Here is a 23,823-nt window from a genome sequence, read left to right on the forward strand (position 1 = left end):
TCACATAAATCATTTTTCAGGATTTGAAAAATGCACTTGTCAGTAGCACAACGGCGTGTGCAAATTGTTTTGTGACTCGAATGTTAGTGTTACATCCCAAAAGATAATATGGCACTTGAGCCAGCCTGGAGTTTTGCTTCATAAATGCATCTGGATTGGACCGGCCAAGACACAGGAAGCAAGTCGCTCAGTGAGGCAGGCAGGCAGGCAGACAGTTGAGTCAGGCAGACAGGTTGCTCCAGAGGTGACCGGGGAATCCTGCTCTCTCTAAGCCGGCAGACAGAGCGTCGTCCTCGGCCAGTGCTCCCCCTTCCTCCCCTCCCCTCCTCTCCTCTCCCCTCCCCTCCCTTCGCTCTGCCCTGGTTGCGCGCTGGGGGATCCGACGACGTCACACGCGCGCGCGCACGACAACTCCACACGCACACACAAACACGCCCACGCACACGTACGTGCGGGTGCACGCACGAAGTGTGTCTATCTGTCACTCCCTCTCGCCGCTGCTGCTATTCTGGGAAGTGGCGCTTGGAATAACCCCGTGTGCGCGTGATCGTGCACGCCTGCCTGCCTGCCTGCGTGCGTGCGTGTGTGTCTCCGGATTTCACTCTGACGCACGCACACGCTCGCATTCGCCGTGTGGCTGACTGCGGCGGCGGAGCTCCGGCACCAGAAATCCGGTCGGGAGGATTTCTTCCGTTTTAACGCGCAACTTTCCCTCGCGCGGCTCTTCCGTGGATTCCTCGCCGCCAACGCCGCCGCCTTCCGTCTGTATTTCCGTCGTCCGACTTCCGGAGGTCCAGCAGGCGAGCCGAGAGGTGTCAAGCTCCGGAAGGGACTTCGCGTCACCGCGGCGGCTTGTTGTCATCCCCGCTCCCGGCAGGTAAGAGCCGCCTTCCCCTCCGCCGAATTCCCCTCCGGACTCCCGGCCGCGTCGGAGGGAGGCTTCCTCCTCGGGCGAGCCGTTCGGGGCAGGCGAGTTCACAGCGGTGCGTGCAGTGGGGAATACCCCGGGCACGCGTTGCCCTGCATGCAGATTAGCGGCGTTGCGTAACAGACCGAGGAATTTGCACGGCCGAGCGCGGGTGGTCGGCCGCCGCCGCACAGGCCGGCTGGCTCCCTGGCTCCGCTGGGCTGAGCCCGGAAGCCGAGCCGGGAGACGGGCCCCGATCGGCGGCCACTTGACAGCCGCTCGACACTGATGGTTGGTTTGCCACTCGTTTGACGGATGTGGGTTGGTGTTGTTGGACTTCCCGTGACCTTTTGGGGCGCCCTCGCTTGTGGCGTGATTGTGTGCACTTTTCGTGGGTCTGCGTCGGCAAAAGGCTTGACTATCGGTGGTGACTTTGCAACTGTGTACTGTTTGTTTCCTCTGCGAGAGAGCGTCTGAGGCAGCCAGGCTGGTGGGTGGGTAGGTGGGTGGTGCGCTGCGCTGGCTGGTTCCGGGAATGTTCCATGACGTGTTGCCGTTGAGAGAAGGGCCCCAGCTGGGGAGACTCAGACGGACGGCCGCCGCGTCCTTGCGGCGCTCGAGTCTTTCTTGATACTTTTTGAACACATTTATGCCGAAAACTGCAGTATGGACGTTACTCAGCTGCCCAGGAATGATGCAAATGCCAATTATATTTGCTTTTATTTGTGTTTTGGCTCTGTCATTGATCTTGGTGATGAAATGTCGTATCCAGCAGTCAGTGATGCTGTCGGTCATGTTCGCTTTCTGTGAACTCACTGCTGTTTGTTGGTTGTTTATCCTCGGGCGTAGTGGTTTATCTTCTAAATCAAATTACAGGGCCAATAATGGCGCCCCCCCCCCCCCCCCCCCCTAAAAAACAACAACATTTTGACTAATGTTCCACTCTGACGGTTTTGGCAAATAACAAAAAGTTTTGTTTTGTACTTGCAAAGTCCCCTCTTGAAGACACGTGTGAGCTTGAAGAACAAAATGCTTCTTCGCACATCTCCTTTAGCACAGACATGATTAATTCTTCAATGAAGAGCATAAGTAGCAAACAAAGGGAAAAGATCTTGTTGGAAGGCATGCAGCTAACTGTTGAAAGAGTGCAAATATACCCACAGCGCAATGATTTCACTGTGCAAACACGGGAGCGGAGGATTTACGGCCCAGCCCCAATTAAGATGAGACAAGCAGGCTTTTTTTTCCTTTTCTTTTTTTTATATACACAGCCGTTCCAGTGAAAAATCATCAATGAGGAATCTGGGTGGTATTTTATTTCTTTCTTTTTTTTTTTTTTTTTTAGTCCCATCCCATTTTTGAGGTCAGCGCAAATTTGAAAGCAGAACAATGAGAAGCGCAGAAAATGGAAGTGAGGTATGAACGGCCAATTGCGGCAGCCACTAATGACGGCCTTTGTGCTTGGCTCCAAATCGCAGATGGCCTGGTAAGGCGGCCGACGTTTCGCCGACCTGCCGCTGCCGTTTGACGTCCGTCCTTTCTTGCGCAACAAGCACTTTGATGACGCAAAAGTGTGTTTTGTCCAAGTGGCAGCATTTCTTCGACCTTGAAAACTGTTTGATTTTTTTTTCTCCATTAATCACTCAGTGCATCGAATGATTTTTCTTTCTATCCTTCTCTTTATGGAAAATGCGCATATGATTTCAGATTGCAGAATTTGCTGCTTTGGCCTGTAGAATCCGTCAGAAAAGCAAGAAAAAAGATGATCATTGTTTTCCAAAGTCAAAGCAGATGTTTGCAAAAGTCTTGTTTTGATTCAGCACAATGTCTGCTGCATTCTTGGAGGACGACACAATATCTACTGTTGCTTTGTGATCCGCTCATCACCCGCACGTGAGCGCTATGCTATGCTATGCTATGCTAAGGAGGTTTAGCCTCTGTGCGCCTCACAAAGTCTTATCAGTGTCGCTAATGATGTGTAAGTGAGCCATTAAGCGGACAATTGTTGCGCGAGAGGCGGCGTCTCGTAACGCAGCCGCCACGGCGGGACATAAAGCGAGAAAAGAGGAAACTTGTTGGCAGGCCCGAGACTTTCCAAGCGACGGCGGCGGTGCGTGCGCGCCACAAAGGCCGACTGTAACTCATCTCGCTGGCCCTCAGTGCCGCGGCAAACTTTTGGCCGTCGTGTAAGCGAGCTCCAGAGGAACCCGAGAGCCACTGGCTGAATTATTCACACACACACACACACACATGCAGTGGATAAAGCCGGCACACTCCTGTTCTAATACCAGACTTTGGTAAGAAAAACAAATGAGACCATCTTAGTCACAATTACATTTGGGCCTAAAGTATAAATACTAAAAGAAAAAAAATCCACTTAACTCATTCAGTGCCATAGACGTCAAAGATATTAACTTGGTTGGCAGTGAATGAGTTAAGTGTCCCTAATGAAGTGTTCTTGCCTACAGTACTTGCTGTCATCTTATTAGGTTGATTCATTTGCATACGTGGCCACACACACGAGATGTTTGAAAAGCTTCTGGGAGTATCAAAGCCGTCGCGTCCCAGCGGGCGACATGCACCAGAAAGCCCAGCGGCTTTCAAACTAAAACAAATGGACTGAAAATGACAAAAAGATGATGTGAGAGCAGAATGTCCCTTGTGTGTTTATTTATTTTTTATTATTTATAGCACGTCAGGGGAGACGACAAAGTGTTTGTAGAAACGGGAGGTCACAAGCAGCGAAGGAAGTAAAAATACTCGCATGTGCGTGTGTGTTTCTTTCAACTTTTGATGAGCAGGCCCCTTTTCATGACAAATCTTCCAAATTCTGGTGCAACTTTAACGGCAAGCTCCTTTTTTTTTTTCAGGGCCCAAATATTGCTTGCAAGCGAAATGTCAGTTCCTAATATTTTGACTGTTTGTGTGTCCTCCAGCCAGCGGAACCTGTCAGCGTGTTTACTGGGCCGGACCACAGGACGGCAATCAGGTAGGATCACAACAACTCAACACAACTCTGCGTGCGCGTTTGCGTGTGCGTTTGTCACTTTGTGCCACGTTGCGATTGCGTGTAGCGACTCTGCACGCGGTTGCCATGACGCCCCGCATGTCTCCATCTGCTCCATCCGTCCTTTCTTATGATTCGTTTTTTGAAGAGGGGGGTCAGTTATTTGGATGCTAACAAGTTAGCGGTCGCCATGACAATCTTGGCAAACGGTCCACTTGCATTGACATCCTTTTCTTTTGTTTTGAAATTCTATTTTTAAACTTTCCGTCTCGTTCGCACGGTCGCAAACGCTCTCGGGCACTCAAGAAAGTGTGTTGTAAAAAAAAAGCGGCAGGAGGTGAGGAGCAAGTGTATATTTAGTTGCCGTGGCGACGGTGCTTTTGATAGCACAGCTGCAAGCTGTGCCCTTGACGGAATGGCACGCAGGGGGCGGGACTTTTGCGCGTCGGTCCGCGTGTGAGATAACAGATGGGCATCATTTGACTGGTGGCACAAGACAGTTGCCCCGGACGACGGCAATTTGTCCGCTTCCTGTTTCCGCCGCGGCGCGGAAGGTGGCGAGAAGTCTCGAGGAGTCCAGCTGCTGTGGAGGAGGCAAGGTGGCAAGGAGGCGAGGTGACGAGGAGGGCAAAAAGCAAGGTTGGCAAGGTGTGAGATAAGAGACACGGAGCATGGTTTGATGCGGAGTCGGCGCCAACTTGTCTTCTTCCTTTTTCCTCCACGCTGCTTTGTGTTCACGGCTGCAGCTTTTGTTCTGCCATTCAAATGGTATGAAAAGTGCGCGTGCCTTGGTTGAGGGTGGCACGCATCACTTCCGCGCCGTCTGATATGCAAATGAAGGCTTGTGCAGCCCAAACACTTCCTGTCAGCCTTGCATGAAATCTGTGTGAAATCTCTCTTCCTCCACCTCTCGCTCCTGCTTTTTGGCCCGCTTGCCTCCCCCTCTTCCCGGTTCTCGCCGCCGCTGGGGAACAGGTGGCGAGGCCCCGCCACGGCTCGCTGGCCGAGATGACAGAGGGACAGACGGAGGGAGAGAGCAGAAATTTGGCGGGCGGCTCGGGCCTTGACGTGAGGAAGAGAAGAACGCTGTTATTTGGAGGGGTCACTTAGGGGAGCAAAGCTGTCATTTGGGTGACATCATTTCCTGTCCCCACGCGGGAAGCCGAGCCGAGGCGAGCTCCGGCAGGTGCGTGGAGCACAATCCTTCCCTTGGTCCTGGTGCGAATGCCGATTGGACCTTTCTGTCATCCAAAATGTCCTCCGGCATCTTTTGCTTGTCATATTTTCATCTTCAGACCGCTAAGCTTAATCTCATGCCGCTGACATATTTTTGGAGCCATTTAAAAAAAAAAAAAAAAAAAAAAAGCAGCTTGGGCCTGGTTGGCATTGCGACTCGGATTAGCCGTCAGTGCTAACGCCGCTCCCCCCCCTCCCATCCCTCGTGTTCTTCCTCCTCCTCCTCGTGTCCTCTTTTATCCCCAAACAAAAAAAAAAGTCCTGAAAATCCTTCTTTCTTCTGCCAGTTGACAGCGTGAGGTCTCGCTCTGTCTTTCCTCCTCTCAAGTCATTGACAGCGCAAATTAATTTAGTCACACTTTGGTGTCATCATACCTGTGTGTATGTTTGTGTGTGTGTGTCCTACATCTCGTCTTATTCCCAACAGACAGTGTGAAGTTCCTAAAATATCTCTGCAAATATCTTCTGAGAAGTCCTCTTCAAAGGACTGCAAAGTCCTTCTTGTAACTGGAACAAGACAGAAGTTTTCAAAATCACAGTACCAGATCGGAATCGTGTCGTGCGCGTGGATGGATTTGCCCATCTCGTGGCTTGTGTGAGTGTGTGTGTGTGTGTGTGTGTGTAGCAGTAGCAACATAAACAAAGTCAACACTTGGGGCGTTTATCTTCATCCTCTGTCTGGAGCACCAGTCAGCACTTTAAGGTTTCCTGTTTGCTTTGTGGTGCAGGCCGAAGCCAAGGCAAGGCCTTTTATTTTGCCGTGCACGTGTGTGCATGTGTGTGCGTGTGTGTGTTGTTGGGATTGAGGCACGTGGGAAAAGACCAAAAGTCGAAGCCTTCACAGATGTTGACGTGACCTCTCACACAGAAAGTGGAGTGGTGGGCTCCACTTTTTGTCGCACGTTGAGGATGTTTTCGGTGGGCTTGCGTAACGGCGATTACGTAATTGGATGCATATTTGATGGCCGGCGCGGCTGCCGTCTTGTAGCGAGAGCGGGACGGGATGTTTGCGTTTGCATCGCCGGGGAGCTGAGCGGAAGGGGGAGGGGGGGGAGTGTAGGTGAGCACGCACGGTGGGCGACCCATGGTGAGCTTTTTGTTGCTATGATGCGGACACGAGGGGCGGAGCTATAGTCGGGCCTCAGGTCGAGCCCTAAAGCGACCTTGAGTGAATTGCGGCACCCGCCCAGAGTATTTTCCTTCTCTCTTGCAGCACTTCATAGGCACACAAAAAGGATTTGTAAAGTTTTTGATTTCATCTCGAAATCACGTTGTTTTTTCTGCAGGGCTCCAAAAAACAAGTTTGTTATGCATGTGCCCTTTTTTTTTCTTTCTTCCTCAGTTGGAAGCGCAACGTGACTCAGCCAGTCACCACATTTTTTTTATTGGTCCTCACAAAACCGCAGTCAGCTTGATTACCCACAAAATAAATGCCCAAAAAAGCAAAACCCTGTTTATTCTCGCACAATTCATTAGGAAAGTAGTAAACAACCTACGAGGAGAAAATAAAATCAGCTCACAACAGGGAGCCCGCCTGACCTCGGAATGACTTTGACTTTGCGCTAACGAGGTTACGTAATGACAAACTGCGCCCGAGTCATTGGCATCGATCACGCCGGCCGGCCGATCGATGGCGGCCTAACGAGATAAGCCGGCGCGCTAATGAGTTAAGCGAGCGCTGGCACGTTCAAGATCCGGATTGGCTGTTACGGATATTCCCAAACGGTCTTCCCGGTGAGTGGTAGTTCCTCCCAATCAAAAGACAAACTTGGCAAAAAGTCCAATTGAGCCACAAGCACGCACTTGTTCTGCATATTTTTGAGGGGGGGGGGGCAGCCCGTTTGAGAAGTTGCCGTTGAGACCGGTCCGCTTTGGAGATGACTCACCACGTGAGTCGGTCTCGTCAGCGCTCTGGATTGTGGGCAGCGGTCGGCCGGCGATGCGCTTCGGCGCTTCTTCACGTGCTGACTCACGTCGGCCTCCGGCAAAAAAACAAACAAAGCAAATCTTCTTCCGTCTCCGCTCGTCAGCTGGCCTCGGCCTTGCCCCCGCGCTGCTAAAATTACTCGGAAGAGCCGCTCTCATGTTAGGTCCCCCCCGGGGAGACCCCCGGAGACTCCACGGCATCTCGTGTCGAGTTTCACACATGCACACGCAGGCCGAGAGCAAGCGAGCGAGGTGATCCGTTCAATGTGATGCTGAGTTAAGCTCCGAAACAAATGTGACGTATCGTCCATAAAATTTGTTGAGGGTTAAATTTTGCAATCAACTGACTCAAAAGACAGCTAACATTCTTGGAATCAGGCACAGCTGTCTGTGCGTGTGCGTGTGTGTCGGTTGCATAAGAGTGTAGCGCGTGTGACTCGGAGTGGTCGCCGTCGCTCGCTGGCGTCGCCAAAGCAAACAAACAAGCGGCAACTTTTGTGTTTGTGCTTCCCACACACACACACACACACACACGTGCGTGCACGGGTAGAGGCCAGGGACTCGAGTCACACGACTCGGATTCGAATCGACTCAGGATGTAGACTCAAGTAGAGAAAATTGCAATAAATTGCAATGCTCTGTTGTATAGAACCCCAAAAAACATTCATTCATGTGGTTCTTTAAGGGGCGTGGCCTAGTTTGTGACGTCACGAGCTGGAGCACAATTTGCCCAAGTTAACCTTTGGCGGTTTACACTTTTAATGTTAAGCGTGCGGCGCACCCTCAGATGGTGTCAATCTTTATTTGTCATCGCTGAGTGACAATAGGCGCCAATCTTGTTGAAGAAAGTACAAACAATAATTAGAATGCTGATGGATCTTTCTGTCAAACCTGTTGTACTTGCTTACGTGCGTAGCGAGCGGTCGTTGCAAAAGTGCCAGGAGCGGCTTCCGGCCGATTCCCCCCTCGCACGGGGCCCGTTCTGTCTATTTCTGGCTCTGCGTCATGCCTGGGCTTTACTCCTGTGGCAAGACGAGTGTTTCTCTAGGGCTCCCACACACACATGCACACACATATGCAGACACACACACACACTCACATGCACACACACACTGCCTGGTGAAGCACATGTAAACAGAAAGCCAGAGAAGGTGCATGGACAGGCAGCAAAGTGGATGAATGACAGCTCCTTTTGGGGACAGGAAGTGAAAAGTGTGTGTGTGTGTGTGTATGCATGTGTGTGAGACATGAAAAAAAGACAGGAAGTGAGACAACACGTCTGTTGCCGTGGCGATGGGGGAAAGGAGGCATATGATGCTATACCTGTACCATGCTAGCCACAGCTTTCAGTTTGTTTTCGCAAGTGTGTGTCTGTGTGTGTTTGTGTAAGTGGGGGGCGTGACCTAGTCTGCTGTTGTCGTGGTGACACAGCAGACATTGCTGACAGTGTGTGACAGGCTCCATCATTGCACACACACACACACACACTCAAACGATCATGTGGGCACACACACACACACAGGAAGTCGCATTGGAGCGCCAAGTGTGTTAAAGCATTTTTCCATTCACAAATTCTCAGACAGTGAAATGTGCTCAGGCCTTGGCCCTGCTGTGCACGTTTTGTGTGCATGTGCGTGGGTGCACTGCTTCGTGTGTGTGTGTGTGTTTGTTTCAGCCTAAAATTGAAAGCACAAAGACACATTGAGGGACAGGTGGCGGCATCACCTTGCCGTCCAGCTTTGACGCCACGCTGGCCGTGCATGCGTCCATCTCTCCCTCTGCAGGTAGAAAGCCATCACGCCATCGCGCCGTCTGTGCTGCCATCCGTGCCAGGACCGCGCACACACATACTCGGATCCGGGAAGCGTGAGGCTAAGCTAGGCTAGGCGGGATGCATTTAGCAGCCCACTCAAGACGTGGAAACTTGACTGCACTTTGCCAAAGGCCGCTGCCTTCCCTCTCCTCCCTCATGTAAAACTAGATGAGTGTGAGTTTGTGTGTGTGCGCCAGTCCAGGGAGTGTCCACTGCATGTTGGAATGCAGCTCGTAAGTCACCTCTGATTTTCCACTCCCGCTGGGACACATCCCATTATCAGTTTTATATGAAACGAGGAAATTCCTCTGTGGTTTGTGTGTTTGTGTGAGAGAGGACTAAAACTCAAGACCCCCTCCCTCCCTCCCTCCCTCCCTCCCTCCCTCCCTCCCTCCCTCCTCCCCCTCGGCACCTCTCTCAACTCCCCCACCGGTGACCTACTTCTCGAAAACCTTCATCTGCGTTTGTGCTGGTCGATGGTGAGAAGATGTGTTGATGGTTACCGCGGTTACCGTGACGTCATCACGTCCAGCGACGCCCGGCCGCATTCTTGAGCGCCGCCAGCAAAACAAAATTGATGTTGAGATGACAAAGTGTGTTTTGCAAACTTGACGTTTTGGGCTGATGCGGAAGGCCCGATGACTCGCTTCCGTCTCTCGGCCCCGGCCGGCGTGGGTTTAGTGGGTGCCATGAAGTATGCGAGGCTCGTAAACACCAAGAATGCTCCACACAAAACCGCTTTTGTTTTTTTTCTCTTTCCCACAATGATGCCCAGCAAGTTCCAACAAAACCATCAGGTAACTTCTCTGCAGTTGTTTCCAAACAACAACAACTGCACAGGAGCCGCTTTGAATGCCGAGCGAGCCACCGCAGGCAGAAATGGAACTCGAGTCGGTTGTAAAACAAGAAAAAGTATTGCCACAGCTCAAGTGGGCTCTGGATGCTTTTTTTTCAAAACAGCAGGTCCAAATCATAAAGTCTTTCAGGAGCTTACCTACCACGACAACACACACGCACACACATTCACTCCTATTGGCTTCCATGCATTTGTGCGCAGCTGCAGATGTTGGGCTGAGGTCCACTTGTGCTGGTGTCCACTGCGGCTGTCGTCAACTGGCGTTTAGATTTATGACCCATAACGGTCATGAGTTCGCGTTCGTTTGACGCAACGCGACTAAAATACACAATCCGCCATTGGGAGGCCAGCATGTGTGTGTGTGTGTGTGTGTGTGTGTGTGTGTGCGTGCGAAGGTTCAGAGAACTCGACTCATTACCAAGCTGGTCATTTTCTTGACTTGCTGGAGTTTGCCACATATGTAATTTTTTACAAGTGTTGACTTCCTGTGGGTGTCCCAATACTTTTGCTTGAGCTCCATATTTCATCCCCCCCCAATGTTAGTGTGATGATGTTTGTTGAAGATAAGACACTTGTCATGTTCCATCTATGTAAGCGCCTCGCAAAACACCTGCGTGTGTGCGTGCGTGCGTGCGTCAACGCATTTCCCATCAGGCCGGCCGTCCTCCTTTTTACCAGAATGGCCGCGCTGACTCACGTACGAGTCAAAAGTTGGAGCGCCTTGCACAACGGCTTTGACTTTTTTGTCACTGCTGGGAGGACGCGGTCGGTCGCCACGGTGAGCGCCGTCACCCCGCCCTTCGGATACCGACTTGAAAATGACAAAATGGAGTCGATCCGCTCTCGTCGGCATGCCGAGCGTTGGAAATATGCTGCGTGACAGATTGTGTGTGTGCGTGCGTGCGTGTGTGTCATCTCTCCATCTGCTGTCAAGAGGTCATCACATACGTGTGACGGCATGTGTTTCCCATCTGGGTCCGCCCAGTCCCTCAACTCTAACTTGACTTTGACCTGCTTCCTTCTTTGCTTCTCTTCTCTTTTCTTTTCTGGCTGGCTGGCTCATCTTCATCCTCCTCATTCTCGACTTCCCCCGGCGCGGCCTCCAACGCGACATTGTCGATGATGTCATGCGCTTGTCATCCTGCGCTCTGTTGAAATTCTTTTCACACCATCATCATCTCGCTCGCTCGCTCGCTAACATGCTAGCTAGCCAGCCCGCCTTTTTTGACCATCCATCTTGAGTTTCCCTCCAGGCGCTCAGCTTTTAAATTTCCTTCTGCTGCTGATTGTAATTTGGCCATCATATTTCATGCTCCATTTTTCATGAGAATATTTCATTTATCTGGTGGTGAGCGTCGCGGGTTCCCGGTTCGAACCCCACCCGCGCCCGACCTGTCTCCCAACCTCGAAACCCGGCCTATAAATATGCTAATAAATATTTGAGCGGTCCCATTAGAGCGGCGGGTGGTGCGGCGGCGGCGGCGGCCTCGTCCCACCTAATGGTCCTGTCGGGCCCGCCGGCCAAGCGACTAATTAAGATCCAAACAGGTTGAGCAATTTGAGAGCGTTCATTAAGGCGCGGCGCTGATGAATTAACCGCGCGGAGGTGGCTTAACGAGCGAGCGCCGTGATTAATTCAAGAAAGCCGGAAGGTGAGGAATGGTCGCCAAGCAAAAAAAAAAAGATTGATGGGCCCAAAAAGAGAAATTTAGGAGGCGGCGGAATGGAAAAGTCAGATGTGATTTAGTGACGTGGAAATGAAGCAAATTGGACGAGCGGCGACGACACCTTGCGAACATGTTTCATCTTTTAAGTTAGACGCTTTTCACTGCTGCATGTTAGTCACATGCACTCAGGAACACACACACACACACACACACCTCCTACCTACCTGCTGCTTGTCGGATGTGAGAGGAGGGAGATATTAGCACTGAGTGGGTGAGACGTGTGTGTGTGTGTGTGTGTGTGTGTACAGTAGTCATTCACCTGCTGCCTCCACAGACTAAAGTACACACACACACACACACACACTGTCGAGCGTCTCCGACAGCTGTCACGTTTTGTCACCGCTGGAAAATGTCTGGCGGATGCAAGTCGGGAGCTTCATCTCCTTTTGGACGACGGCGATGAGAAACGTCATGCCGGGCCGTGATGCAACGGCGGGCAACGCGGCCTCCGAAACGCAAAGGAGGTGAGCGGAGAGGAAGGACCTTTAGTTCCAAGCTTCAAGGCATGACATGAAGAGAAGTGCCCCCTACCCCCCCCCGCCCCACATGGAGCCAGCCAAACATCTCCACGTGTTTACGGCTGGAAAATCACAGCAGTCCTCATTTTTCTCGCTGCCCGGGCGTGATGATGTCATTGGACGTCTGGGACGCTCGCTGCTTCCCATCAAGCTCCTCCCGACCTTTCTTTTTTTTCTTTTCGCTGTCCTCTCAAGGAACGCTTCCTTTTTTACTTCTCCAGCAAATTAACAAAAGTAGCACTTGGACGTCCCAAAGAACTCCTCCAAGAACTTGGACACCACATGACCAAAGGCCGTAAAAGTCAACGGAAAATCTTGTATTGATTAGCGAGCGCTTGGACATTTCTTTTGGGTCCGATGTCAGCAAATCCGCTCGGCCACTCTTTGGCGTCCGCAAAACAAGCGCGCCCTCCCCTGTGTCCATCGTGCTTCCTGGAGGATTCTGCACACTGTTGTGGAAAATCTAATGAAGCCACGCGCACACACACATTGTGTGTGTGTGTAATAGTTTCAAGGCTGGGCCCAGCAGCTCTGTGGAAAATGTGACTGGCTTCTCTTTTCCACTGGCAATTTACACCAACAGGACGCCTGTTTTTCCCTCCTCGGCTCACCTCAGCTCAGAAACACACACACACACACACACACACACACACACCTCTCCTAAGTGACAGATGTTGTGCGCGTGCAACACATTACACACAACATCATCACGAACATGGAAAAAGCTCAATCGCTGCCGTGTCACTCGTGTTTCCGACTGTGTACCTTTGTGCGTGTGTGTACTCAGTCAAAGCTGGCAGGACAACAAGAACACAATCTCGCACACGCGTTGTAGCAGCCTGGAACATTATGAAGTGAAAACAAGGCACATTTGTGTGCGCTTGCATAATCCGCCTGGCGTCTCAGCAGCGCATTTTTCTCCCGCTCTTTCTCCCTATATGGACTCGGCGTGTCTCTCCAGAACTTTTCTTCTGAGCTGAAATTTCAGCGATGGAGGCGAATTTTTTTAAATGGCGCAACGGAAGCTTTTAGAACAAGCGCTTGGCAACGGTGACCTTGGCACACAGACGACTTCCGACTCCCACACACGCGCGCCCGCTCGTGCACTACACACTGAGCTGCTTACCTCCCACACACACATTTGTCCTCCAAAAATATCCAGGAGTGTCGTCGACTTCCTTACCTGCACCACCGCGTGCGGCTTTTGTGCGAGTTCACGTGAAGTTCATCCCATTCATTGTGCACCCACTCAAATCTTTTTTTCTTCTTCTCATTTGAGCGCAAACACACAGATGAACAAACTGGAACATGAAGTGGAACAATAAGTGAGGGCCAAAAAGAAGCAAGCCAGAAAGCGGTGCCAGCCGCTCTCCGTTGACCCCTCACCCCTCTCCACCCGCTGGCTCGTGCCTCCGCTCCCCCCCCCTTTCTTTTTGCCATCTAAAGAAGTTAATCAGTGAATGGAAAGCATTAGCGACGCCTTTTAATCATTTAAACGCAGTCTGACCACACAAAGTGCGACAACGCGCTCGGAAACACAAGCCCTGCTTTTGTGCGTGTGTGTGTGTGTCAGCTTTTCTCTCCAGAATGTGTGGTTTTGCGATGGACTGGTGACCATGGAATTATTTGTCCACATGAGCTCTTGAGTTCAGGTTACCAGTTGAGGTTCTCGCTTGCTGACCCCTCGCCCATGCCTCAAGCCACGCAGACGATAAAAATAAATAAACATTTTCAATTTTTGGTGTCTCTGGAATTCCAGACATACCTCTTGGTATGTGGCGCTCTGATGCGTCCATTTAAAAATAAAACTTGCACACACGCAACGAGATAAGACAGGAAATAGATTTGCAAAAAAGATGACTATCATTTAGCTTGACGTTCGCAATCTTCTGGTTTAGTGTGCATTTTTGCGTGTTAGCAAGCGTGCCGGCCGCCATGTTGATTTCCTGTGAGAAAAAAAAAAAAAAACAGGCAGAGTATGCGAAACACGAAATCGAAGGCTCGTTTGATTGCCATCAAAAAGCTTTGACGCAAAGTCTTCACTCACTGATGTTTTTCCATTCCAAATGGCCGCCTGGCATGGGTCGAGTTAAAGTTGCTGCTCGTTTGTTGCAATTGGATTGGGCTAAAAAAGAGGAAGTGTTTAATAATAGCGCCCGCTGCCTTCATCATTGTTATGAAAATATGTCCTGCAATATCAGCTTTCTCCAAAGAAGATGCTGATCAGTGCTCTTCAACTTGTTCACGCCCACGATGATACTCCCGCGTCACTTCCTCTCAGCTATTTATATCGGCCTTTTGTGTCTTTTTAGGAACAGCGTGGGTATGCTGTGCACAAGTGAGTCACAGAGCGCAGGGGGGAGGGGCGAGCGGGCCGAGTGGCGGAACAGGCAGAAGCGCAGATGGGTGTGAAAAAAAAAAAAAAAAAAAAGTCCAAATAAAGCAAAGCGAGTCGCTCGCATTTGCCGAGAAGGTTGCTCTTGACGACAACAACTTTGCAGCACTGGCTCAAAAACGACAAACCTCATCACGTGGTTTTTGTTGCGTGTGTGTGTCACAGGTGCTAGCGAGCGAACGAGCAAGCGAGCGGATCCTCGTCTGCAAGAGCTTCAAATGAACCAACATAGGAAGAGACGTCTGACGTTATCTTGTACACTTGACGCATTTCCGCCAATGGGCAGCATTCAACGTCGGGCCAAGATGGCCGACGGACGTTGAGGAAGTGGTGTGCCCCGCCGCGCTTCTCCCGCCTCCTTCCCGCTGCTCACAAATGGAAGATCACGAGTCCAATAAGGACCCGGCCCGGGAGAAGATGCCTCTGCAAAGGAAGTGGGCGTCGGAGCCCTCGGCCGGCGCCAAACGGAGCACTTTTGCCGACCCGCCGGCGGCGGCGAGGCACCGGGAGACTTCGGCGCCCCAACGCAACTACGCCGGGAAGCTTCTATCCGGAGCTTCGTCGGCGGGGGCCGTGGGAGGCCCGCTGCCATCTCAAGACCCCCAGGGGCCCCTTTCGCAGGGCTTCCCGGGGGGCTACTCCTACCAACTGGGCCCGCCCTACCCTCAGCATCCACAGACGGAACGTTTCCACTCAGGAGCCAAACCCCAACCGGGACTGGAGGCGCACGCCTGGCCCTTCGCCGGCCAGTTGCCGTCAGACGAACTCTACCCCGTGGGACACCCGGGTCACGCCCACTCCCACCGAGCCAGGGCGGCGGGGGGGCGCTTCCCCCGACAAAAATCTCCAAGTTTACCCAGCTCCTTTGTGACGTATTCCCAAACGGGCCCCGACCCGGGGGACGAGGCTTACGGCAAAAAGGAGCCAAAGGCCAAAAAGCCCGGAAAGTACATTTGCTACTACTGCGGCCGGGCCTGCGCCAAGCCCAGCGTCCTGAAGAAGCACATCCGCTCGCACACGGGGGAGCGGCCGTACCCGTGCGTGCCCTGCGGCTTCTCCTTCAAAACCAAGAGCAACCTTTACAAGCATCGCAAATCCCACGCTCACGCCATCAAGGCCGGACTGGTCCCTTTCTCCGACCTGGCCGTTTCCCGCGGCGGCGGCGGCGGCGGCGACGTGGACCGGGCGTCCTCCGGGGGCGACGTGGAGGTCCACTCTGACGGCGAGCAGAGCACCGACACGGATGAGGAAGGTGTGGAAGACGCCACCGTCCTGGCGGACAAGGACCAGCCCATCACGCGGATCGCCTTTGAGGCCGACAAGAGTCCAGGTAAGCTCAACTAACTGGACTCATCCGGAACGAATGTTCTCATCCATGCTCTCGTGCAGGTGGCGCAGAACCGGCGTACGCAGATTCGGCCGAGGAGCTGCCGGCGGGCTCCATCAAAGTGCCTATCTTGATCGTCCCCAAGTCCCGAGGGACGGAGTGTCCGCCCTTCCAGGACATCCAAGGTTCCCACCACGCCATGACGTCGCTGGCCGGGAGACGAGGGCGTTCCCTGGACGACGGCCCTTCGCTCAAACCGCGTTTGGCTCTGAGAGCCAACGACAAGAAAGGTCTGGATTGGGACGGCGGCACCACGCAGTCGCTCAACCTGCTCAGTCCTCACAGCAAAGGCAGCACCGACTCGGGCTACTTTTCGCGTTCCGAGAGCGCCGAGCAGCAGGTCAGCCCTCCCAATACCAACGTGAAAACGTACGAGGAGATCATGTTCGGTCGGACTTGGTACTACCAACCCAACTCCAGGTCCAGGCAATTTGTCACGGTCGCCAAGATCTCTGAAGATCACGTCTGTTTACGGGGGGAAGGCGGCATGTCCAGAGACATCAAACTTTATCCAGCCGCACCCGGTCAGAGCGGCTCAGGACTTCTGGAACCTCCTTCGGATTCCGGGCCTCTCATCAGGAGCAACTCCATGCCGACGTCTTCTCCCGAAAACCTCAGCGTCCCCCCGGGGATTCGAGGCAGCCACTCCTTCGACGAGATGATCACGTCGGACGATGTTCTTTACCAGCCGGGACTCCGTCGACTCCAGCGGCAGGCGGCCATCGAACTTTTAGCCCACGAAGCCCACACGGGAGACCCCGAGGGTTCTGCCAAGAACTTGGCCAAGAAGCTGAGCGAACGCGCTCCGGCCGAGCCCAAAGTCAGCATGGCGGAAATGGCCACCAGAAAAAGGCGGAAGAAGAGCGTCGGGGACGAGGACGACAGCCCCGACCACGGCGACAGCAGCTGCAGCGGTTCCGTGGAGATGTCCGGAGACTACGTCAGCCTGGACGGGTCCAGAGGCACCCCCACGGGCAAAGGTTCACTTCAGAGCCAGTCGGACAGCTTCGACACCTGCGCCAGCGTCTGCTCCGAGGACGTGGCTCTGTTTACCGACGCCGACTGCAGGAAAGCGGCCGCAAACGTCATCTCCGTCATCCAGCACACCAACTCCCTCAGCCGACCCAATTCCTTCGACAAGTCCGAGTCCTTCGAGCAGTCCCCGTATCATCCCTCGGCCCCGTCCAGCCAGTACTCGGAACAGTCCGACTCGGATATCTTCGAAGACGCTTTGAGTCCGGAGTCGGGCCCGACGAGAAGCGAGAGTATGGATCGGCAGCCGCAGAGCGACGGCGACTTGGCCTCCGTCTCGTCGTCGCCCGGGACGCCTTACCACGTCTCGCACAAACTGGTCCGCCAGCCCAACATCCAAGTTCCCGAGATCAGGGTCACGGACGAGAAGGACGCCGAAGCGCCCGTGGCCAAGGAGTCGGAGAAGCAGCCGGCCGAGGAGTTCCAGCTGCCGCAGAGGAGCGACACCCTCTCCCAGATGCCCTCGGAGAAGCTGCCGCCCAAGAAGAAGCGGCTGCGCCTGGCCGACATGGAGCATTCATCCGGAGAGTCCAGTTTTGAGTCCACCTGCACCAGCTTGTCCCGTAGCCCCAGTCAGGAGAGCAACCTCTCGCACTCTTCATCCTTGGACAGAGACGAAGGCCTCAAGCTAGCCTCGCCCACCAAACAGGTAGCCAGCGCTAAGCCCGGCAAATTCAAAACAGGCATCAATTGGTTTTTGTTTTGACCCCCCCCACAGGAGGACGCGGTTCCCGGCGGAGGCGGAGCTAAAGCATCCGAGTTCCTGACGGTGCCCGGCAGCGCTCGGCAGCAGAGGGAGATGAGGAGGTCGTCGTCGGAGCAGGCGCCGTACACGCTGCCCTCGGAGGTGCCCGAAATGCGGAGCAAGTCCTTCGACTACGGCAGCTTGTCGTCGTCCAGACAGGGGGAGCTCTACACCAGCGCTTCGGCCATGAAGGAGCGCCGACGAGGATTCCTCGTCCGACAGGTAACGGAAACGTCCAGCGCGTCGTTGAGAGCTCGGTTCCTCATCTTCTCCTCTACAGGCTTCCCTGAGTGTCTACCCGGAGGCTGTGGCCCAGGAATCAGGAGGATATGAACTGTCAATCAAGCAGGAGAGTGTGGAGCAAGGGGCGTGGCTTGGCCTGACCGGACCCCCACAGAGAAGCAGCAACGTGGCCGGCAGAACCCAAAGACTTGGGGGTAAGTTGTGGCGATGCGGTTCATCTCCAGCAGCATGGGAGTTAAGTCGCTGGTTCTGTCATAGGAGCTCATCAGCAGCACGTTCTCCAGCACAGTATCAGCGAGGACAGCCTGCAGGAAGAACCTCACTACAGGTAAGACCATCCCGGGCGGGCGGACTGCCGGTTCTGTTGAGAATACAATTTCGCCTTTGCTTGGTATCAGGTCGATGCAGCATCGCCTGCAGACGCAAGGCTCCTCGTCCGAGGGAGAACATCTGGAGGTCATCCAACAGCATCCCAGCGCTCCCCAATTCCTCTCTTACCAGCAGTCGGCTCTGTTCTGGAGTCAGGAGGTCAATCAGACTTCCAGACAACGGCTGAGCCTCCACAAGTTCCAGAACCGACCTCCTAATAGTTTATCGGGGAAGCAGCTGCTCCAAGATGGAAAACCGGACCAAGAGCAAAACCCGGTGGCCTCCCTCTCCTCCGACAACACGGCAGGGACGCCGCAGCAGATCCAACCCATGTTTGCCGCCACCCAGAACCACGCGGGCTCTCTACCTTTACTGGTTCCCGTGCGCATACAAACTCACGTGCCGACGTACGCTAGCTTGATGTACACCAGCGTTAGCCAGATGCTAGCTCACGGTCCGAAGAGAGGTTCAGTTGGCGACGATGGAGGTCCAAACGGAGCGGGATTCAACCTGGCGCACTTCCTGGGACAGACGGACGGATCAATGCTGCGCCCCCCTCATTGGAAGCCTTCAGCGTGCGGGCCCAACACGGGAATTCCTCTGTCGCTAACGTCGGGTACCGTGTCCACCACGGACGCCTCGGGCTCTGGCCTGGGAGGCGGCAAGAGGATGCTCTCCCCCACCAGTTCCGTGGAGCTCTTTATCGAGACCAAGCAGCAGAAGCGGGTGAAGGAGGAGAGGATGTTTGGGCAGATGGTGAAGGAGTTGAGCGCCGTGGAGCTGAGTGGCGCCGACACGAGCGGCGGGCTCGAGGAGGGGCCCGCTTCCGTCCCCATTCCCGTGCGTTCTTCTGCCCACCACCGGCCCCATGTTCCTCGGCAGGAAAGCTTCACCCCTCCTCTCCAGATCGTCACGGACTCCTCACCCGCGTGGTCGTGCGGCCGAGACTCGCCCGAGGAGCTCGACGTGGATGAGTCCCGCACCGCCGTCTCCTCCAACGACGCAGAAGATGCCATCGAGCAGCCCGGTCGAGTCCCGGCGGCCAACCTGCTGGTTCAGTTGGCCGTCCACCAGAGTCCGGGACTTTCCCGAGGGACGGGACGGACTCTGCTGCTCGCCGACGCGTCCGAGACTCAGCACTTTTTCCAGTTCCCGAGCCTGCGCACCAACAGCCGGGTCAGCTGGTGTTTCCTCAACTACACCAAACCCAACAGCGCTCAGGCCGAGCCCCGGAGCTCCATCTACAGCTCCTGGTGCGTCAGCTCCTACAATCCCAACCCTCTCAACCTCAGCACCAAGGCGGCGCTGGCCCTGCTCAGGTCCAAACAGCGGAGGAGCACCGACCTCCTGTACGCCACGGCCGCCACGTCGCCGCCGAGTTCGGGGAAGCTGGTGTCGTCCGTGGCTTGGAAGCTCAGGTTTGATCAGGTACGCTGGCAAAGTCGACTCTTCTCACGCGAGGAGCTCAACGGAGAATGACGCGCTTTGTTTTCCCGTAGCTAAAACCGGAGCTGATGCCGGTGGACGTCAGCCATTTTGGAAGGAAGATGAAGGATCGTCCGAAAGAGGAACACGCGGAGAAGGACGTGTCGATCAAACGCGGCGGCGGCACCGCCGAGCCGACTCGCATCAAAATCTTCGAAGGCGGGTACGTTCGAATTTAGAACAGGAAGCCATCTGGAGCCCCGAATGACTCGTGAGTGAACTTGAAAGACATCTGCTGAAAGCGACACTTGCACTTTTCCAGCTCCTTCTTTGAGTCAGCCACAGAGACAGACGTCTGCTAAAGACAAAGACAGCTGGCTCTCTATTGTTCTTTTCCTCGTGAGCTTTTTCTCACGAGTGTCTCCATCTCACGGGGGGGTACCTCGCTTTACGGCCGAGATCCGTTCCCACCTCGGTTTGCGCTCGAGTCCAAAACTTTGTAGCTCCTCGCGCTAAGTTCATCTGGCCGGCGTTACCTGCCAGCCGGACAAACGGGACGGGAAGTGTCTCGGTGAGTCAGACGCCGTCGGAACATTCTGGACGTTCTCCAGTGTTCCGACAAGGGACGGAAATTTCCCCTCCGTGATGCACGACCTGCTGCCTGCCGGACAGCTTTTAATAAGTTTCGGAAAACTTTAGCTTGTATTGCTGACTGTAACCTTTTTTATTATTCCCGTGCAGGTACAAGTCCAACGAGGACTACGTGTACGTGCGCGGGCGAGGTCGGGGCAAGTACATCTGCGAGGAGTGCGGCATCCGCTGCAAGAAGCCCAGCATGCTGAAGAAGCACATCCGCACGCACACCGACGTGCGGCCCTACGTCTGCAAGTTCTGCAACTTTGCCTTCAAGACCAAAGGTGGACCTTTTCGTCTCACAAATTCGTCTCGCCGCTCAAATGTCGGTCGTTTCGCTTACACGAATCCGTGTGTGCAGGTAATCTGACCAAGCACATGAAATCAAAAGCTCACCTGAAGAAGTGTCTGGAGTTGGGCGTGTCCACGTCTTTGGTGGACGACGGCGAGGCCGACGACGCCGGTGAGCTCAATTTGAGCGCTCCCGTCATTCGCATTTTTTTTGCCCCTCAAGTTGACAGCGTTTGCTTCTCGCAGACGTCGGCGAGGAAGCCGGCGTACGACGCAAGGCCACGACGGAGCATCAGTTCTCCGACGCCGACGACTCGGAGGAAGACGGCGACGAGGTGGACGACGAAGACGACGAGGACGACGACTGCGACGGGGACTCCACGCCCAGGACCTTGTCCCGCTCGGCCAGCCCGTACGGCGTCGCCGTGGCGACGGGCGCCCCGCAGCCCTCCCCGCCACTCTTCGGGTACTTCACCACCCTCCCTAGCATCTGCATCACGCCGCAGGGGGCGCCGGAGCACCCGCCGCCGCCACCCCCCATGGACCAAGACCTCTCGCAAGATTTCCCCTCGCCATCTTCCCGCCTCTCCTCGCCCAGGGCGGACTACTCGGGCTGCCCGTCCCCCGTCTCGCCTTGCTCGTCACCGTCAAGCCGCCAGTACCTCTCGCCTCGGCGGGACGCGTCGCCGCTGCGCCACCTGTCGCCCAAACGGGACGCGGGGCTTTGTCGGCGCGAGCTGTCCCCCAGGAGGGGGCACATGTCACTGCTCGCCCCCTTGCCGCGCCCCACCTCTCCCGGGAAGCGAGACCTGTCGCCACGAGGGCGCCACAAGGCCATGATACGGTCGCACTCGCCTCGTCGTGGACTTCATCAGCACCTCCTCCTGCATAGGTCAGAACAGTCACAATCTGGAAATTAGTAGGTGCCATGTGGCTTTTTTTCCTCCTTTGTGTACTGAACGTCTTTGTTGCGTGTTGTTGTTGTCGTCTTGCAGTCAACAGGGCGGCTCACGAGGCCTGAGATCGGCTCAACTCGCCGGGCTGCTGAGTCAGGCGGACTTGGGCCCTCGAGGACCTCGCAGGACCGCCGGTGCCGAAATGGACACGGTAAGTCCAGCCGGAGATGGCCTTGTAGCTTCAACTCTCCAATGTACGTCCCTCTCAAAGCTGCCCTATAGCGCCCTCCTGTGGCTAGTCAGCATAAAAGGACGTTTTCTCATTCATATGGAACCCAACTGAAATTGTTGTTTTTATTTCAGGAATGTGTTCCAGGTTCTCCAGGGGGGCTAGAGCATCCTGGTAACCGTGGTAACCAATCCAGCCCACCCCATCAGGTCCTATTCAGTCACCTCCCTCTCCATTCACAACTGCAGGTACTTCATGTGTGACTATTTTACATTTATTTTTTCCAAGAAATATTAAAAAATATATATTTGATTGAATTTCCCATATTTAATTCCATTTGCCGTTTTTTTTGTGTGTGATGTGAGAAATACCGTGCGCTATGTTTTATTTTTGCGTCAGGTGCGGTCTCCGTTCCCGATGATTCCCATCGGCGGGATCCAGATGGTCCACGCTGTGCCCACGTCACTCAGCGCACCGCTGGGCCAGCAAGGGGCGCAGCAGGCCGCATCTCGCCTTCCGCCGCGCTCCTCGGAGGACGTCGAAAGCCTGGAGGCCTCCGCCGCTTTGGAAAGAGTAGTCGGGGCGTCATCGGGGTCTCCCCCCCTTGTGGCGGAGGTCGTCAGGGAACAAGAGGAGAGCATCCGAACGTGCACCAAAGCCATCGCCTCGTTGCGCATCGACCCCGACGAACACGGCGACGGGAGGCCAGCGGGGCGGGAGCGCGTTGGGGGGCCGCCGCACTCTGCTTCCTTGGCGGAGGAAGGACAACCTGGGCGCTCGCCGCCCTCTCCGGTGCCACCTGGGGCTCAGCACTTTAGCGCCCCCCCGCGTTGCCCCTCGCCACGGACACCCGCAGACGCCTCGCAAAGCACACAGAGCAGGCCGGACGGCTCGTAGACGTGCAAACAAATGACCACAACTCAATTTTTTGCACAATTTACTCGCTTTCTTTCTGGAATTACACATGCACAAGCACATACAAAAACATCAACACACACATGGGCATACACACATGCAAACAGACACATAGTAGCACACTCAATTGACGTTGGGAGATGTTATTTAAACATTTTGTAAAAGGTGCGTTGCTGCGTGCAGTTGTGGGGGGCCGGCCAGCTTCAAGGCAGTCAAGTGGTACTTTATAAGAACAACAATAATAATGCTGAAAATAAAAATAATAATAATAATCCGCCCCGTGTGCCTTTGCTGGCTGCTTGTGCTCGTTTCAGCAGTCACCTGATCAACTTCAAGCCCCGCCCCCCTCCTCCTTTTCTGATGGCCACCTCCCAGTCTGGACAAGCGATGTGAAGTGACAAATTCTTCTGATGTACGGTTGCACTAAAACATATTTTTATAGGAGTGAAAAGGCTTTTTTTTGCTGTACAGCAACAGCAACAACAATTGAATAATGCTATTTATGATGATGAATATTGTTCCTATGTTTGATAAATTGTACATTTTGATTTCTGTGGTGGCTGCCTTTTTCTGTCACACATACTTTTATTGCTGACATCAGTGATACATATTCATAACCTGAACATATGTCAACAATATTTAGCCTTCATCGATTCAATCTATAATCGAAACATAACCATACATTTGCCTTGAGTCCTTTTGGCTTGTACATTTTCTCGCTGCCCTTCTGCTTCTTTTTCTTGTAATCATTTTACAAATATTTTCCCAAATTCAACTGTCCCTCCCTCTCCTTGTGTATGTCTGACTTTTAAAACAAACGTCTTTCTTTCAAAACTAGCTTGAATCCGCAAAAACAAGCGTTAAATGTACATATATACATATACATACATGTCGTGTACATGAAGAGTGTGCGAGTAGTTTTTTTTGTATTCAAAAATATTTTTTTTATTATTTATTATTGACGTCATTCCAAGTCTCTGAATGACGACAATATGCATTTGTATGAAAGCGTGCGTGCGTGCGTGTGTGCGCGTCTTTCTTTTTTTTCTTTTTTTTTTTCTAATGTCTTTCTACCTGGCGCAGGCCAGGTGAGTGTGTAGACGTGACGCGCTTATGAAAAGAAGGTTCGGTGTCGTGCTGGTAGATATCCCAATACTCTCACAAATGCGTGTGCGTGTGTGTACGATGAAGCACACGAACATCAGTTGCTGTTTTCAAATAAATGGAAATTTAAAAAGTTGTGTGCGTTCTACACTGAATTACTCCCTGGGCG

At 53.7% G+C, this 23,823-nt stretch overlaps 1 protein-coding gene across 1 annotated transcript; it reads left to right on the forward strand.

Moving 5' to 3' along the window:
* The first annotated feature begins 464 nt into the window (after positions 1-464).
* hivep2a (HIVEP zinc finger 2a) lies at positions 465-23,791 on the forward strand. Its single transcript, XM_088361232.1, has 15 exons — positions 465-877; positions 3,844-3,896; positions 14,551-15,715; positions 15,775-17,453; positions 17,523-17,771; positions 17,830-17,986; positions 18,051-18,120; positions 18,191-19,589; positions 19,661-19,809; positions 20,328-20,503; positions 20,581-20,682; positions 20,757-21,402; positions 21,506-21,617; positions 21,770-21,883; positions 22,035-23,791. The coding sequence occupies exons 3-15, from the start codon at positions 14,761-14,763 to the stop codon at positions 22,530-22,532; spliced, it is 6,306 nt and encodes a 2,101-aa protein (XP_088217358.1). The 5' UTR covers positions 465-877; positions 3,844-3,896; positions 14,551-14,760; the 3' UTR covers positions 22,533-23,791.
* The last annotated feature ends 32 nt before the right edge of the window (positions 23,792-23,823 follow it).

This window comes from Syngnathus floridae, chromosome 19 (genome assembly GCF_059516105.1).
Source record: "Syngnathus floridae isolate MCC-2025c chromosome 19, RoL_Sflo_1.0, whole genome shotgun sequence".
NCBI classification, from domain to species: Eukaryota; Metazoa; Chordata; class Actinopteri; order Syngnathiformes; family Syngnathidae; genus Syngnathus; species Syngnathus floridae.

Bases quoted from the DNA above. Each gene is read 5' to 3' on its own strand.
- hivep2a (XM_088361232.1), top strand. From the start codon at position 14,761: ATGGAAGATCACGAGTCCAATAAGGACCCGGCCCGGGAGAAGATGCCT. The intron at 18,121-18,190 runs GTAAGACCATCC...GCTTGGTATCAG, and splicing joins CAGGAAGAACCTCACTACAG to GTCGATGCAGCATCGCCTGC. The intron at 21,403-21,505 runs GTCAGAACAGTC...GTCGTCTTGCAG, and splicing joins CAGCACCTCCTCCTGCATAG to TCAACAGGGCGGCTCACGAG.